An 18,497-nucleotide genomic window follows, 5' to 3' on the forward strand; every position below is an offset into this window, starting at 1 on the left:
ATTCTGAGGTCAACAAACCCGACACTCTCATCACTTCAGCTGCATCTTGAGATCCTGATCATTAAAAATCACAAAACAAATCATTTTTTTCAGTTTTTTTTTTAATGTTCTGCAAAGGAACGGACACAACTCTTACTTTGGTTATTCAAGCACTTACAATTATATATTTTGTTTAGATTTCACCAACTATTTGATGTTTTAAATGTGTCAAAATGCTGCTTAATTGTTATAATACAATTTTCCAATGAAATGCAGTTGTAGCTCCTCCATGCTACACAAACAAACTTGAATGATTCCTCCAAATAGGCCAGTTTTGTCATTGCAACAAGCATACCATTGTTGTGAGCAGCTATAGTTTACATTGTTTACACAGGACATTTCAATCCACACTCTCATTTGGTCTGTCTCCTTTTTTAACCTTTTTGCTGATGAGTCAGAGTCCCTCCCTGCTGTGTGAATCAACATGAAATCCCTTAACCAAAACAAATTGCAACATTGTGGAGTCTGGATTATATTTTAAGCTCGCAATGAGTCTGTTTTTAGCACATGAAATTAAATTTAGTTGCTAAGCAACACTGGCTGTAATTGTATTTTGTTGCCTGGTTACTTTGTCGATTAAACATTCCGTAAGGAAGAATTAGGACTTATTTGATGCACTCTTAGTGAGGCCAAAATGACCTTATTCCTATAGGCAGGGGGGTCTGGTCAACAGGTGCTGGGGTTAAGCAGCAGAAGTAGGACATGTCAAGGTCAGAGGAAAAACCTTGACCTTTCTACTCTCTGCAGACCTCCAGACTCGGCTCACCTTGCAGATGTCAGCATGTCAGCTGGTAACTTTGCGTGATTTTCTCTGCTTGCCAGGTTGTAATTGTAGCAGAGGGACTTACTGGGATGGAAGCAGGTAGATTTATGTCAGGAAAAGAGAGTAGCTGCAGAGGAAGAGATTTCAGGGGAGGACAGCAGGTGAGGAAAGCTACAGGGCAGGGAGGAAATTTGTATGATTTTTCCTTTCCTTATTGCGGCAAAAATACCTTATTGTGGGCATGAATTTGAGCATTTCCCTGGCCCACTTCCATAAAACGCAGTAACTAGGATCCCCATCACGAAGCAATATATTTGTATGATATAACTTGCAGGTGTTATATAAAATTCAGCAATTCAGCAAATGCATGTCAGAAACAGTCGGTGTTCCCATTTGAGGTACGTCTCCTTTTTTTTTCTCTCTATAGGTCATCTTTCTATTTAGGTCATCGTAAAAGAGGAGCCATATTTATCAGCAGCCACCAGACGCTATTTACCACCCCCATCTGGACACCACACCTACTGTTTAGCTGTCACACAAAACACTCCCAGCTGGCTGTGAGGAGGAGGAGAAGTGATGACTGATGAAGGATTTGCGACAACATAGAAGAGAGGGGGGAAGATGGAGAAGGAAAAGACGACGAGACTGATGATGAAAGTTGGATTTGAGGAGAGTATTCCTTGTGTATTAACACACATTATATTCAGACCAGAGAGAATTAGAGGAGAACAGATCCTGTCGTCTGGTTTGATCTGACGAAACCAGAGGTGCAAGAGAAACTGGGACAGTGGGTGTTGTCAGCAGAACTTCATGGCTAAAAACAGCCGATATAAAACAGCAACAGGACTTTACTGATGAATAAACCACATACTAACGCTCACACTGCAAAGTCAGCCAGTTTTATGTGAACTGGGTGTATCCCCTTTTTTATCCCCAATCATTAGGAAGGGGAGAGGAGGGAACCATTGAGATATAATTGAAACACGGAGAACTGTAAAACACAGGTCCATTGTAAGAATACAGTCCACTTATTTTTGTGAATAATGGGGGGAAAAAAATGGTCAGTAGAGTTTCGCAAGCCAAAATTTGCATTAAACGTCAAAACGTGACTGAGAAATTCACCTTTCTAAGCAAGCTAGCTAGCCAGTGGTTGCATTAGTCACTTAGTGTTTGCTATGCTACCTTCGGTACTCCAAAATAACCCCAACAACAATAAAAAGAACAAAAAAAGAAGATAGCTTCAACCAAAATGCCAAACTCGGGGCTTCAAAACAGTGGTCCACAAACCAATTGGTGATGTCACGGTGGCTACGTCCATTATTTCATACAGTCTACTGGCATTGACGTACATGGAATTAATACTCATTATTAGTGGTGAAATGTAACTTAGTACATTTACTTAAGTACTGTACTTAACTACAATTTTGAGGTACTTGTTCTTTGCTTGAATATTTCTATTTTATGTAACTTTTTAATTCTACTCCACTACATTTTTAGGCAAATATTGTACTTATTACTCCACTACATTTAGCTGACAGCTTTAGTTACTTTACAGGTTGAGATTTCACATAAAAAACATGACACATTTAATGTGATTAGACTTTTTAAAATTAAATTGTATAACAGTATATTGGGTAATTAAATGAGCCCTGTCTTTACCAAATTAAACAAAACTGCTTATATAAAATCATTTTGCATAATGATTACTTTAACTTTTGATACTTTAAGTACATTTTGATGCTGATACTTTTGTACTTTAACTTAAGTAAGTTTTGAATGCAGGACTGTTACTTGTACTGGAGTAATTTCACAGTGTTGTATTAGTACTTTTAGTTCAGTAAGAGATCTGAATACTTTTCCCACCATTGCTCATTATTGTGCAGATGGTACAGTTTCGTATACTTGGGATTCTCACTCAAGTCAAACTCATAGACAGTAGAAGTTGCCTGTTACAAATATCAAGATAGTTGGATGAATGATCACATCCACAGCATTTTTACCACTTCTTAATTATGATTTTTTTTTGTATATGAATGCATGAGGACAGTATAGCCACATTAGACTCTGGACTTTTTAGTGCAATGAGATTTGTAATCATACTAAATCCTTTCTCACATGTTTTGTCGTGCTTTGTATGCCAGAGTTAGTTGGCCATCTCTGTCCGTAAATCAATTGTATTTATTATTTCTAAGGCAATTCTGGGCAAATTACCATCATATCTCTGGAAATAACCATAACCACAAGAAATATATGTCTGCTTTCTGTCCTTAATGTATGCACAGCAACACCCAAGATATTTTCTGCTTCAGCCACTTGAAAAAGGAAGTATCATTGATTATTGGTCATTTGGTTGTCCTAGTACTTGTTACTCTGTTCAATGACAATAAAGTTGAATCTCAATCTCATCTCATCTCAATAACCTGATATTTCTAACAGAATTCAAAACCAGCGTAGTGTAAACTCTATGGTAAATAACTCATTACAGTATTGTGTCCATTTTTAGCCTTCCATTTTCCTGATTTAAGAACTATCTGTTTGTATTTGTTGGATGGTTTTATATTGTTGTGTCTGCATTCTATGAACTGCAGTGGTGGCCAGATATTTTGCACATTATCCTTCTGGGATATACCTGGTTACATATAAGTTTAATAAAAAACAATATATTGTACCTATGCATGAAAATGTTATCTTTGTCTGTGTCCCTCAGGTAGAGGAAAGTACTGCGTCAAATATAATTACTGTAAATCCCAATTCCCTTTATCTGCTTTCATAACTCACTCATGACAACCAGACTTCCAAAACATGATTTCAGCTTTCCCTTCCTTCCTGTATGACACATGAGCACAAAATCACTAGAATACCAGAGAGAGATGCTGTCTGCTGACGGACGGGATGCGTAGCGGAAATGATAAAAATAATTTGGAAACGTAGCAGGGACTTGCTGTATCAGTATGGCGGAAACGCGTTCATGAGCAGCTAGGGACATATGGAGGAGAATCTATTCTGGTTTGGCTGAGTCAGAGGGAAGTTGCAGGAACGAAACACTATTTAATCTGTCTTTAAGCACTGGCTGTGCCTCCTGTGAGGCCCCTCTAAAATGTAGAGCTGATTTAGTGGTGTGATGTAAGTGTTGATGGTGTTATTGAACCACGGGCCTCCTGTCCGTACTCGGATCAATATCACATAACCTGCGCTTAATCGATCTAATCTGTTTGTACAGCTTCAGACAGGAAAGAGGTGAAGAAGTGGAAGCAATATACATGAGACACACACACACACACACTCTTTTGTCTGTGTTTTTGGAGTAGTATTTCAGTGTGTGTGCATGTGTTGAGATTGTGGTAATACTGCAATCAGTGAAGCAAGCCAAGATCAACTGCAAGCATTACATTGCCAGAAATGTTATTCAAATATAACTAGACTTGGCCTCTGAAGGCTGAGCAAGACCTCAACTTGGAAATGATTGTGTGTGTGTGTGTGTGTGTGTGTGTGTGTGTGCGTGTGTTTAAATAATATGAGAAAACACATTAGCGAACAGCGAGCAGCCCACATTAACAAGGCAATAACAGAAACACTTCGACTGGAGAACAAAGATCCACACTTGATTTCTATTGACATTACATCAGTGTTTGCATATTTATTTCCATTTATTTCTTCACATGAATCAAACCTCACACTGACATCAGCTCAATGCACAACATGTGACTGAATAATGACTGCATGGACAGACGCACAGTTTAAAGCTGGCAGCAGCCAGGATAGTGAAAACTGTAGCTGTCCATAGACGTACATCTTTACGTATTGGGACAAAATCGTATTGGTGGGCGATTACATCAGTAAGGTCAGTGCTACATTAATGTGTGTCTTTCCATCAAGGGTCCCCAGAGTGGACCCGCAGCAGGGCTGCCCTCACGAAGAAAATTAACAACATCTGGACTCGGAAACTTCTACCCATTTCACCTAGTGGGGGCTTTAATGGGGTAAAAGGGTAAAAGTGAGTGTGTGATTAGACTGTGTATAGGGGGACACACCCAGAGTGTGTGTGAGGACTCATATTTTATACCACGGTAAAGCATAAAGGTCCTGTTCAGCTTGGTGTTTTGGCACCTCGCTGGACTCCCAAACACATGTAAGTAACATGTTTCATTTGGAAAAATGACCTCAACTTGCAGTAACAAGTCAAAAGGTGGCAGAGTCACATGTATACACACACACACACCTCTCTTTAAAGGTGTAACAGGTTGGGGAAAGCCGTAAACATGAGTGTGTCACTGACAGACAGAGACACACATGCATTGATGTTTTCACACCAACAAATACACACATATATATGGCACAAAGCATTATTAGTTCTCTCATGTTTTACCTAGAGGTAATTTCGTTTCACAGACTGAAAACAGCTTTTTTAGAATCTGATAACAGTCATCATTAAATATCACGTCCTTTGCCAAAAGAGGGGACTGATACACAACAGTCATCATGTTCATACAACATGAATAATATATGAATATGGTTAAAGGCTAAACTTATTGTGGCACTATATCACGTTTAGAAAAATAAGCACTTTTACAAACACTTCACATGATCTTCCCTATGGGACTAATTAATATTCTCCTCTTTTTTTAAACTGTACTATGTTATAATGATACATAATGACAACTGACAATTACCACTGCTCTAAATCAGCTACAGCTCAGATAAAATTCAGTCCCAGTTACTCAACCATACCATCATTGGCTGTTGATGCCTCCTCAACATCTTCTCCGTTAATAGTGAGCAGCTCGCTTGTAGTTTCATTGGCTGTTTGGGGCTCAGCAGCCGTGCCATTGGTTATTAGAGTCTTAATAGGCATGTCATTTGTTGTTATGGCCTCACTGGCTGCTGCATTTGGAGACTTAGACTCGTTTGAGGTTCCACTGAGTTCAGAAGGTGAGGAGGCAGTTGTCAGACTAGCTGCACCATTGGTTTTTGTGGCCGCTTCTCCTTTGGTTTCTGTGATGGCTGTCCTGCTGAATGCTGAGATCTGATCTGTTGGGTGACTGTCCGGATTTGATGTTGAGACTTGATCAAAAGCTTGATTGTCTGCTGTACCGTGGCTGGTTGCTTGGCCATCGGAAAATATGTTGTTGTTATTGTTGTTATTAGGCTGTGTGGTTACAGAAGAATCTGTTGATTTTTCAGTTGTTCCCGGTTGATTTGCAGTCCATGAGTCCTGGTCGAAGTCTGGAATTTGGTGGACGATTATGGGAATTGGAGTGACGTTATTTGACCCGATGGGCTCACTGGCTACGTGGTTGCTTGTGGACGGATGATTAACCTCATTACTAATTGCTGACTGCCAGTTATTGGAGCAGAGGACGGCTGGAATGCTGCAAGGAGAAATTAAATGACAACCTATTCATTAACGTGAATAGACTAATTTGCTTTACAAAGCATTCTTAATAGTCTTGTGTTCTTTGTGGGAACATATGTCCAGAGAACATTGGCCAACTGTGATATGATACAGCTTCTGAATTTATCGATTTCCTTCATTCATGATAAAACAAAAGCCTGTGACCTTAGTGAGAGCTCATTGAAAGGGCAATTTGTCAAGTGTCTCTTAAAGAATCTAATTTCTCCAAAACATGAGCTTTGATAAGCTTAGAAAACACTTGTTTTCAGTTTTGTGACATTGCATTTTTGGAGATTGAAGCAATATAACTAAACTATTAGACTTTTAAATTGCAGATGTTGCACTGACTTGTAATAAAGTTAATTTCACGCCGGTTCTTGCACTGTGTAAATTTGATGGGCGGGTATGAATTGCCGCAAGAAGTGGATAACAGCACTGACACACTTTGGTGAAACTGGATTATATTTTATGGAGAAAATGCTCTCTGGTCTTTACTTGTTGCAAAAGTGAACCGCAAACTGCTGCTAACTGTAGCTGCGGTAATCATGCTCAGTTAGCTGTGCTGCCAGGACTGGGAGCTCTTGACCTCAGGGAGGAAGCTGCTGGGCAAGAGTGAATCTCAAACTGGCTTTTAGAGATCTTTTCGGGGAAAAAAAGGCTGCAGACAGACGCCGAGCTGTCCAGCTGCAAATTGCACTTTTGTAGTGCTGTGTGACAATACTGTGAGAAAACTTAACTTTCAAATAGTTTAAGGAATGAATAAGGGACTTCATACAAATTTTTAGTTCTATAAAGATTTGGTTTTCTAATGTTGTAAACCAGACATACAGACCTGGCCAGCTGCTTCTGAAGATCCTGAGCGAGTTGGTTGCATTGGTCAAAGTAACAGGCCTGAGCCTCCACAAAGTCTGTCAGGCTCCGCATGTGGTTGGTCTGAAAAAATAAGCAAAATAAACACAACATATAAAACACATAAAACACAAGATGAGTGCGGAAAAAATACAGAAATTTAAGTTTTTGTAAAAAGTTGAAAAAGTAAAACATAATTTGCATCCTTTATTGATAAAATGCCATTTACAGGTTTGACTCCCTTTATTCGAGGAGATATTGAATGGCAAGCTACAGTAAAAGATCTATTGTATTTACTCCTTTAAAAAAGTAAAATATTGACTTTTGCTTGTCACAGGGTAATTTAATATGTGTATTTGTACAAAAATAATGTTACAATTGACGCAAAGGAAGGAAAACCTTCTGATACAAAAACACACACACAGATTCCAAGCTTGAGAAATATGACAGAATCCTATTTTCTATCTTTGGGATTGTATTTGTTTGCACATACGTGAGTGTTGCTGATTCCTTCCACAACTCGTCTTGTTATTTCCGACTGTCGGTCGAACAGACTCTGACAGATCCTCAGCTCCATCTCTGCCTGAACACGCACACATAAATTAATCTTTTCTTTCTAATTTTGTCCAGCTTTGCAGCGAAAAAAGCAAATCCCAGAAGCTCTTAAGTCTTAATGAGCTGAACCATAGAAAGAAAACAATTACTGCAACTAAAAGAAATATAATCAATTCTATAAATGCTGGCAGAGTGAAAATAGTCTCCCTCAGTTACAGCATGAATATTTATATACATGCAATGATAAACATGACTCACCTGAGAGATTTCCTGAGCCCACATCTGATTGGATGGGAGAGACAGAAGACAAGTGACTTACTCAGCGTCTAAACAGAAAGTTCTGCTGTGCCTGTTAATGTTCACGTATCTCTAACGTCACCAACCTTTAGCCATTTAACGCGCAGGAAGCTAAACATGTAAGAGACATGAGACACGTAGTCTTCTCCCAGAGGGTTTGCATTCAGGTTCTGACAAGGAGAGAGGAAAAAACAGGAAGGTGGAGAAATTATATGTACTGTATTAAAGAGAAATATCTGGGTGTTTTTGATTGATCCAAATATAATAATAAACAGGTATGGGATAATGTACAGCGAAAAGAACCCAGACAGGGGGTGCAGTAATATTTTTTGCCTATTACACAGCTGTTTACTTTAGTAAACGAATCATTTGCTGCAATATTTTCACCTAAAAATGATTTTATTAGTCCAGCTTGAAAAAAGTTATTTGATTTTACGGTTTGAACTGTGTCTAAAGCAATCTAAAGCTGAATAGATATTGAATTACTTCTTTCTGCAGGTTGATATGATTGGACGTGGCTGTTTTTATACATAGCTACGGTCTGTTACACATAGCAACGGTCTCATCGTCAGTCATAACAGACTGTAGTTACCAATTACAAATTAGTATTTAACAAAGCTGTGTAATAAATGCATTTAAAAGTCTATAATATGTCTATAAGACATTGTAACTCACTCTTCCCTCTCGGTCGGCCTCGTGGGCTTTCCTCAGTCTGGTTTTAGCGATGTCTAAGTCCAAACGCTTATTCACCAACATCTTGCGCTCATCCTATAAACAAACACACACACACACTTTTTAAACACCATGTTATGTATGCAAACAGTTTCTGAACAGCAGACTGAAAAAACAAACAAACAAAGATAATGTAACATCCAAATCATACAATTTAATGCCAAAGTCAACACGGTGATGGTTGTTTATCTGTGTATTACCTGCATGGTTCTATATTCCCCCTCAGTGAAACTCTTCAGAGGGCTGAGAAAGTGGATGTTAGTGCTTTGGACAAACTTCCTCTCCACCTCACCAAGCTGCTTCTGAGCCTCTCCACACCTGAGCAGTGCAGAACCTGACCACAAAACATAGTGCTGTTTAAAGAGTATACTATCAGTGATGGGAACCATTTTATTTAGATTCACTTCAGTGTATATTCACCATAGGGTGTGTTGGAGCCCATCTCCTGCCCAGCCTGTGTCATCTGGTCTCCCATGACCTCATGTGCACGTTGTCGAGGGGGTACGCTCCATTCCAGCTGCTCATACAGCCGGTCCTCTAACCGCGCTCCTGTTCATCAGGGATCAGGAAACTCAATTTAGGTTCAATTGTTATCTTTGACCATGCCCTGAAATTGTATTTTGCCACTGGGCGATCACAAATAACTTGGTAATGTCAGACCTGAGCACACAAACAAATACTTTACAAAACAAAGTGTCAAAAACAGTTGTCAGCATACTACAAAGGACATTTAATAGTCAATGCATGCCATTAACATGCCACTTACTGCAGTGTATTTGATACTATTTTGTACCAGGACAAGCATTGAAAAATGATTTCTTATAAACGTATGTCAAACAAAGCAGTCGGCAGCTGCTTGCAAATTGATGGTCCAATTGACTATAGGCTTATGAGCTATACCTACGGTAAACAAATATGATTCTTCAGAGAGACTAAAAGCCCTCAGTCGATAGATGATCTGCAAACATATCCTTGATGCTGAATAAACATATGAGATTATTATTTCTGGCAGCAGAGTGCCCTTATTTGATAGATAGCAGACCACATCCACTCATAATTCCATTAGCTGAGGTAATTGAAGGCAAAAGAATAACCATCCCTATTCATCTGAACAGGCCAATTACAGTCAAAGCAACGGAGGAGCACACAGGAGATGTATCTGTTGTAGGAGGGCAAACGAATACTGGGTTCCAGAGGTAAAGAGCCATAGTCATCACTCAGTGGTTTTTATGCAGACTGTAATGGCTAGTGCCCACTTGTTGGAGATAGCGCCTGTCTACTGGCTGTGGTTTGATGCACACATAGAGATGGTGTGCTTATTAAGACAAAATGTTTTGTTGTTGATGATCAACATGTACAGTAAAACATCAGTAGGTTTTAATAAGATTACATAAATACTACTGAAATCACAGCATCCACCGACACTGTTTATTACAAAGTATACATAAACACTGGTAGCTAATTTTGCAGAGTTTGGTTTATCTTCAGTGTAACAGGTTTTCTGCGAATATATAAGGGATGTACAATAAGTATTGTATATCTGCCTGAGGTCACTGCAGTGAATTTCATAAGACATCGACCAGTTCTGGTACTCTATTATGATATTGTACTCGGGGACTTTTTGAACGTTAGTCAACAGAGAGCATTAGTAGAAAAATTGCACTTTAATATGTAACCATTGCTTTTTTTAAATTAGTACTTTTGTGTTCAGTTCAATGTTCAATTTATTCAATAAAAGAGTCTTGTAAATAATTTCCTTTAATTTATTATATCTCAGCATCAATATAATGAAAGCATCAGAAATGCAGAACTGTGTGTACAATATAATATCGGTTTCTTTATCGCAAATAATATTGTTATCTCGATATTCAACATTATCCCATTATTTACCGTGCAAGACCAGGATTTGTAAGTGTTCATCTGAATTCGAGACATATGCAGACTCTTAGGACCTGCAGACAATTTAAATAAATAACACGAATGTACTGTCACTCACCGGTATTGGGCTGCAGTAAAACCTCAGTCTGGGAGATTATCTTGTCTGTCCAGGTCTTGGTGGCGTCTGCCTGGGCCAAGAGCTGCTCAAGCCCGGGTTGAAAGTCTGTCTTGTCCGCCTGGCCAAGACTTTCCTCTGTGTACTGGGGAGAATCACAGGAAAACACTAACGTTAACTAACCGCTATACGTACTTTGTATTTTATCCTTTTATTAACGTGCTCTGGCAGTGACGTGATGCCATAACATTGTCATATGGGGCGATACTAACGCCCTAGAGCTGTCTTATAACAATAAACCACGTTCTTAAGCAGTTTATTTACGAGTTTAGGTTAATTATTTCTAACATTAGCCTGGACTTGTTACCTGAACAGCCCTGTTGATGAACTGCCCAGCATCCACAGCAAGCCGAGTCAAATCCATGGCAACGTCTCCAAGGTCGCGCGCTGTCCTCCTCGGTGGTCCAACAGAACGTCAACGGTCCAGCAGCACTGAGCTACCGTTAGCTATAAAAAGCCCAACAGCCACCTGACCTCGCCATGGCGTCAACCGCCACTCTGTTAGCCAGATTACGGTCTCCGTTAACACCGACCAGCCGAGCACATGAAGACGATGCGAGTGCAACCACCTGCGTGTGTCGTTGCCAGTTTATCCTCCAGCCATGCTGAGTGCCTCCGCTGACAAGCTGGCTGTTTGTTACTGGTTTACATCCTCGGTTTGGTCTTAACGGCTGACTTTCAGGACACAAACGGGCGGTTGCCTCTTTGTCGTTTACAGTACGTTGTTTATATGGAACGTTAAGGTCTCCGCTTTCTTGTAGGATTTATTTGCTGCCTCAAACGCTAGCTTAACTACAGCTAATAACGTCTGAATAATTTTAAACACCTATAAGTTACACGGTAAACTAGCATTTTAAAATGCATGGACTGTTAGGTGTCCTAAAGTGGATGAAAATATGACAAAATATCTAATTGAAATCCTCCCATAATGATCATAATACGAAGAAGGACAAACTTCCGGTTGCCCTTTTTTCAAAATAAAAGCATAATCTCTAGTTGCCCACACCTAGCTGCTAACCATACATTAAAAACAATGAATATATCTGCAAAAAGCTAATTGTTTACCCAGAGAGAAGCTCCAGTAAGGCATGCAGAGATGATCTTGCCATGTATGTAAAAAGATAACTCATTGACGTCCTCAAAAATTATAAACTTCTATCCAAAAGAAAGCTGAAACAGCAGCCATGCGTTGACAAAAAATAGAAAAGTAATTATGAAAAATACAGTGACCTTTTGAGTGTCTGAACTCATGATTGGGCGACAAAAATCTTTATCATTTAAAGAAATTCCCCATCACTTACATCACACCACTAACCTCTCCCAGCCTTTCTACAGCTTCTTAAGGCTTCCATGAGCAAACACTTCCCTCTAATTGGTGCTCCTGTGAAAACGGTCAGCTGATTGGGTATGTGTAAGAGGAAAGAAACACACACAGATAGGATTAAAACAATCTGACTGCTCAAGAAAATCTAAGGAGGGTTAAGAGATTAGAAGACGCTTCTTACATATACATTAACCTACAAAATCTGCAAAACACATCCTTTATTACAAGGGAATGCATACATAATACAACACAACAAATATCTTTTGTTCCTAGAAAACAGGAAACTAAACAATGAAGGAGCTACTCGAACAAACAAATAGCATGAAGAGCTCTTAAACAAACAATGACTGTAGGACATGTTTTTGTGTCATTATTACAAACTTTATGTGCAAATATTTCTTTGCACTTGTATACATTCTTGGAGCCACCTTGGGGGGCACTTCAGGTTCACCTGTTAAGGCATTTGATTACGGGAAAGCATGTTAAATTCACCTGAATTGAATTTAAAATGCTTTCCTCTCATTTTGTAAACTTGGTTTTACAGGTAGGGTCCCCAGCCCAAATACATCTGGCAGAGCAGTTTGTCATCTGTGGCTTCCTGTATTAGGTAGTGGACATGTCCCTCAATGGACAGAGGTAGACCCAGCACCTTGTTCCTGCTCTTTATCACTCCCTGCAGACGCTGCTCAATGTCACACACATGGGTTTTAGCCTGGCAGAGAAGAATGGGGGAAGATAAGACAATTAAGTAATACCTATAGCAAAAATGTGACATTGATGTGTGATCGTTGACATGCCTGCTGCTCTAAATGCATGTAAACATACTTCCACAGGCGAAATTTATGATGACGAATTTATAATGCACACACCTTTTCATTAACTATCTCTCCTGTCTCGTTGGCCTGAGCTTTAGAGAGTCCTTTGGCTTGTTTGCTCCACTCCACCAGCGGGTCATGGAGGAAGGTCTTCAGCACACTTGGAGGGAAAATTAAAAAAACAGAGATTTTGATGTTGGAACAACAATTGTTAATGATTTTCTTCCTCTATTCCCATACTTCTTTTGTTTTACTTAGGCAACCCATTGTATGTGTACGCTCAGATTATATGTTTCATAAAGTTATTCGATAATCATTAAGTATTTATATTTGTGTACCTCATGAGCGGTTCTCTCTGGTCTCTCATTAGTCTCAGGGTGACCTCACAGGCCTGTCTAAAGAGACCCTCTGTGCCCATTGGCCCCATGGCGTGCACCATATTCTGGGTCAGACGGAAGGGAACCACCTCAGGCACATCAAACGTCTCCCCCTAGTGGAGGAGGAAAGAATGAGCATGAGAGAAATGCAGGGAACAGAAAGAAAACAGAAAAAGTAGTACATAAAAATGTAATTAATTGTTTTACATAATTTGTAAATGACTTGTAATTGATTTATATTTCGAGACAATGAGAGAAACACAAACTTTGTTGAAGAGGCAGTTAAAGTCGACGTGGACACATTCTCCAGTGAAAGAGTCAAAGAGGATGTTTTCTCCGTGGCGATCTCCCAGACCCAGGATGTAGCCCACCATGGACATCACAGCAGTGGAGCGGCAGTATGCAGAGCGACTGCTGTACCTGTAAACACACACACCATGAGTGATATTGTGATATACCTGATCCTAAATGTAACTTGGGCCCTTCTAAATTCACAACCATTCAAAAACTCCCACATTTTTTAAATCCAGAAGTGAAACTGCCCTCATAAATGTAACAGTACCATGATGTAGGGTCTGGGAAGGTCCGGAGGAACCACTCGTGGAAAACAGGAAGGTGTCGAACACAAAGGACATCCTTGTGAATTCGTAGCTTCTCCTCAAAGGGGGCTGACTTGGGTAGAATAAGCTTCCTGAGCTCTTTACCTGATAAGTAGATACCTAGAACACACACACAAATATGCATAGGCATAATTTATGGGGGGGGGTTGCAACCCAACCAATAATCCAAACCAGCCACCACAACCCACCCAATATGATACCATAATTGTTGATAATGAATTTTAAGTATTATAAACACGACAATTTGGTATATTTTCTAAACTTAGCAGTAAAAAATAGTGACATTTGAAAAAAGGATGTAAAATACTTGATTGTACCTCACAGGGCTGAGGTTTAACAGGTTTAACAAGCGTTCTTAAGGAGACCAGGCCAAAACAAGTTTTGATTGTGAATTGTGAATGTGATTTATGCTTGCAGGCAGAAATCTCAATCCCCCCAAAGTTCAACAGAAAGTTTCGCCCTTGCAAATATGAATACATTAACCTTATTCATAACATTTATTATGCTGCAGACAGTTTATGTCTCTTCATTTCTGTTTTCAGACTTATGTGGGAGTATACCTCTCTCTTTATACAGCTTGGTGAGAATGTGTCGAAGTCCAGCGGTGTTGTTGACCCATTCAATGATGCCGCACTCCTCATTGAGAGGAATCACAGCATAGGTGCGGATGTGTAGCTCCCTCCGCCTTGACTCAGCATCTTTACGGAGGCACTATACACACAGAAAGCATGTACATGTATGATAATACTGCTGACTTTAGAGTGTGGGAAACAGATATGATAATGCAGAATTTGTAGGCAACAGGACAAGATTTTGGTACTGGAAGCGCACTGGTTTGTGTTTGTAAATGTATCTGCATTCATACACAGATATCTGTTTATTGAGGTTAGCCATAATGCTAATTGCACTTTAAACAATGACTGAAGAGGAAGTCTTGGCCCGGATAATTGTTATCAGGTTATCAGGAGGCTAAATCCTCGTCACACTGATAGCTGCTTGCTGATTAATCAGGATTAACAATGCAATCCATACGAAAGCCCTGTAAACAGCTGTTTTTTGTGTGTTTTAGAATGTTCAGTTTTGAACACACTGAGTAGGAGACGAGCTGATTGAACTCAACAAAGCAAAGCAAAAATATAATCACACACACTGAGCTTAATTAACTGGAGAAATGCAATTCAGGAGGAGCAATCTATGGAGAAATTAACTGATACATTTAAATGGAATTATTTTGTTTGTTGAAAATGAGAATGATGTTGTAATAGAAGGTTGCAATTATCAGATTATTATCAATTTACTGCATTTCCCTTTTTCTGCTGTGTTAAAAGCACAATATATATTTATTATGGAGAAAAAAGTTTCTCTTTGTACTTATGTGTCAATTTCCTGTATATACAGATACTTTTTCTTTTCTTTTATTTCTATTTTTCTTGCCATTAGGTAATCATACAGACATATAATGAATGTATTTTTAATTTCTTAATTTTTCCACCCACTGTTCAGACTGTTCAGAGTGAATGAATACAGGTATATGCATTGAATTCTACTGGACTAAATTATCCACCTTTATATTCATCATCCATCCCTTTATACAGGTGCATCTCAATAAATTAGAATATCATAGAAAAGTTTATTTATGTCAGTTATTCAATTCAAAAAGTGGAAATAACACATTATATAGATCCATTACACACAGAATGAAACATTTCATGTCTTAATTTATTTAAGTTCTTCTAATTATAATGATTATTACATTTAACGAAGACCTAAAATTCAGTGTCTCAAAAAAAAAAAAGAATATTACAAAAGACCAATTTCAAAAAGTATGTTTAAAATGGAAATGTTGGCCTCTGAAAAGTATGTCCATCAATATGACTCAATACTTTGTTGGGGCTGTTTGACTTGAACTACTGGAAATTGACTTTTCCATCATATTCTAATGTATTGGGATGCAACTGTACATGAAAGAGATGGATTATAAATTCTCAACACACCAATATAACTCCCAATATAATTAAAATATTGTACAGGTAGACTGAAAAAAACAATAACTCTATGTATGTTATTTTATTTGTAGTCAGATGTGACACACCTTGTTGATGAGGCAGTTGAACTCCATGAGTCTGCAGTCCTTCCTCAGGTCATCTTTAGGTTTACACATCATGGTGTAGCACCGCCCATCTGAACCCTTCAGACTTATCTTCTTAGGCTTCTGTAAAGAGGCCAAAATCTCCACCTACACACACAAACACGCGCACACACACACACACACAGGCACAGGTTAGGACGCATATGCCACCTTAAGATTATTTCTATGATCATAAAATTTGATTTTCTGAGATAATGTTTTACAACTACTCTTTGCCTGAAAATGATCTTTGAAACCTTGTTTCAAGTGTGTCAACACTAAAATTGTTGACAACAATCATCTCCTTCTTTCCCTTTCTCTTACAGTGTCCTCGAAGCCGTCCAGGTATGCCCAGTGTCCGGGGAAGGCGTCGTGCTGTGTGTTTGCCCCGCCAGTAGAGGGCAGCGTCGGGATGAGGACCGACTGCAGCGGGATCAGGATCTGGCTGAAGGTCGGCTCCTCCACCAGGCGTTTCAGCGCCTTGAAGTGAACGCTCATGCTGAGGGTGGTGCTGTTACCATCCACCTGAGGGGCACATTCAAAGAAATATGGGTTTTACTGCCACCATTATGTGTCCCTTTTTTTTAACTGGTAAGCACTGAAGGGACTCAATAAATGTTTATTTGATTTAATCTAATCTAGTCTATCAATAAAACGTGTTGGTCAATATGCACTTAGAGGGATTTTATAACAAGCTTTTGAAGTTATGTGAACAACTATATTTTAGTGCTATGGCTCCACACTCTATTAAATTATGAAACAGCATCATTTATCAACTGAATAGTGCCTTAAAATAGAGTATATTCCATGCAATACAGAAAGTTGTAGTATGAACACCTTTTTTATTACATTTATAATTAACTTTATATAGGCAATTCCTACATTTGTCATCTTGAGGTAAAAAATTAACCTTTTGAAGATTAAGAATTCACATTCACAAACTATAGTTTAGATAAACTTCAAAAGGTTCTTATGAAGTACTTCATGAGGAACTCTGGTTATTTCTCTGCTCTGTCTTATAATATATAGAAATATCTTATTTTCTACAATCCTGTACCATCAACCTTCATAGTAGTAGTAGTAATAATATAAGTAATGGCTATAACTTCAATACTAGGCATGCATCAAAAGGCTGTTTTTTACTTCATGTTTCAAAAACTAATCCTTCCTGCAGTAACTACAAAATAAATTAAAGATGAAATTAATCACAGTTTTGCGCCTAAAAATTGCATATATTTATATATGTATTTAACAATAATAATAAATAATGGTTTGCCATCAGAGTTTACACATTTAACAAGAAAGGCTGCTTCTAAAAGAAGTGAGAGTTTAAAGAAGTTCCTGATGGTACAGAAAACTAGCCTCTCTCCAAATGGGATGCATTTATCTTCATAATATCTGATTGTCATCATTAATAAGGAATTTTATTGCTCATTCTATTGTCTCAGTCACCATATAACCTTTTTTTTTTATCTGTATCAAATGTTTAACTGACTATCAGCACCTCGGTAGTGTCTAATGGGAATCCAAATAGATAAATAAAACAAATAATAAGGCTGAAATTGCCAGTTTGGAAGTGCACTTATTTTAATTCCGTGTAATATATAATGCTTCTTTGTGTGTTAGTGTGTGTGTGTGTGTGTGTGTGTGTGTGTGTACCGGCTTGTTGCAGAGCTCGAGCAGCTTGTCAGTCAGCCTGTTGGCGTCGCCGATGAATTTTTCCAGAGATTGTTTGAGACTTATTGCTTTTTTAAGGATCTGATTACAGCGGTTCATTCGCATGGGGTAGGAAGACTGAAAAAAATAAAATAAAAACACACACAGTCAGGAGTGAAAGTGAAGCATCACTTTTAAGTAAAAGTAATTTAGTGTTCTTGTAAGTTTATGCAGGTTCCTAAACATCTGATCAATCAATCACATAAAATATAGTATAACAGTTCACAGACAATGACACACACACAGTCAATACACCGCAGGCATTCCAAACAAACAGAATTACAAATTCTTTGCTATAAATAAAGCTGAAAAGAAGAAGCACATAAGGCCCTTGTTGTTGTCAAGGTGACAGACGCACAGACACACACCTTGGAGACAGCAGTCATCAGCCACATAGCCTGTTGGGGGTACGCCAGGAAGACTTTGGCCACGATGGTCATTAGAACGTTGAAGACGTCGTCGCTGGAGTGGCACACCCTGGAGATGAGCTGGGAGAAGGCGGTGAGGAACTGGTACGGCGCCAAGTTGGCACAGTGCTCGCTCACCGCCGCGTTGATTTTCCCCAGCTCCTGACGCATCTGTCTGTCTGTGCGTCCAGCTGTGGTGGAGGGATGTGAGAACGCGTTTACATATTTTTTCTGTTTCCAGTGTTCATAAAAAGTACAAAAGACACTGAAGCCCTGTTTAAATGGAGACGATGTCGACAGAAAACGCAAAAGCGGCGTTGCATTCTCACTTTTTATTCCGTGTTTAGACTAACGTCAGAGCTCGCTAGGCCTGTCACGATATTTACTATATCGACTTATCGTTCAATATCTAAAAATGGACATGATAGTT

The 18,497-nt window shown here is 38.9% G+C and overlaps 2 protein-coding genes across 2 annotated transcripts in view; both read right to left on the reverse strand.

The window, feature by feature from the left end:
* Positions 1-4,850: 4,850 nt before the first annotated feature.
* On the reverse strand, positions 4,851-11,597 carry LOC131988788 (endophilin-B1-like). Its single transcript, XM_059354043.1, has 10 exons — positions 10,988-11,597; positions 10,624-10,765; positions 9,048-9,176; positions 8,828-8,961; positions 8,571-8,663; positions 7,982-8,065; positions 7,857-7,880; positions 7,537-7,626; positions 7,027-7,127; positions 4,851-6,171 (listed from the first exon to the last, which is right to left on the reverse strand). The coding sequence occupies exons 1-10, from the start codon at positions 11,042-11,044 to the stop codon at positions 5,517-5,519; spliced, it is 1,509 nt and encodes a 502-aa protein (XP_059210026.1). The 5' UTR covers positions 11,045-11,597; the 3' UTR covers positions 4,851-5,516.
* A 610-nt stretch (positions 11,598-12,207) lies between these two features.
* atr (ATR serine/threonine kinase) overlaps positions 12,208-18,497 on the reverse strand; it is a 37,980-nt gene continuing 31,690 nt past the window's right edge. Inside the window, exons 39-48 of the mRNA XM_059353689.1 lie at positions 18,029-18,258; positions 17,604-17,738; positions 16,269-16,469; positions 15,909-16,052; positions 14,377-14,527; positions 13,759-13,915; positions 13,463-13,616; positions 13,158-13,309; positions 12,874-12,979; positions 12,208-12,716 (exon numbers count right to left, since the gene is read on the reverse strand). Of these exons, the coding sequence (XP_059209672.1) occupies positions 12,543-12,716; positions 12,874-12,979; positions 13,158-13,309; positions 13,463-13,616; positions 13,759-13,915; positions 14,377-14,527; positions 15,909-16,052; positions 16,269-16,469; positions 17,604-17,738; positions 18,029-18,258 (1,604 nt within the window). The 3' untranslated portion in view covers positions 12,208-12,542. The remainder of the gene's footprint in view (positions 12,717-12,873; positions 12,980-13,157; positions 13,310-13,462; positions 13,617-13,758; positions 13,916-14,376; positions 14,528-15,908; positions 16,053-16,268; positions 16,470-17,603; positions 17,739-18,028; positions 18,259-18,497) is intronic.

Source organism: Centropristis striata, chromosome 16 (assembly GCF_030273125.1).
Source record: "Centropristis striata isolate RG_2023a ecotype Rhode Island chromosome 16, C.striata_1.0, whole genome shotgun sequence".
Lineage (NCBI taxonomy): Eukaryota > Metazoa > Chordata > Actinopteri > Perciformes > Serranidae > Centropristis > Centropristis striata.

Excerpts from the sequence above, each read along its gene's own strand:
- LOC131988788 (XM_059354043.1), bottom strand. The coding sequence starts at position 11,044 with ATGGATTTGACTCGGCTTGCTGTGGATGCTGGGCAGTTCATCAACAGG. Across the intron at positions 9,177-10,623 it reads TTTACTGCAGCCCAATACCG|GAGCGCGGTTAGAGGACCGG; the intron begins GTGAGTGACAGT and ends CCTGATGAACAG. Across the intron at positions 8,962-9,047 it reads GGGCTCCAACACACCCTATG|GTTCTGCACTGCTCAGGTGT; the intron begins GTGAATATACAC and ends TTTTGTGGTCAG.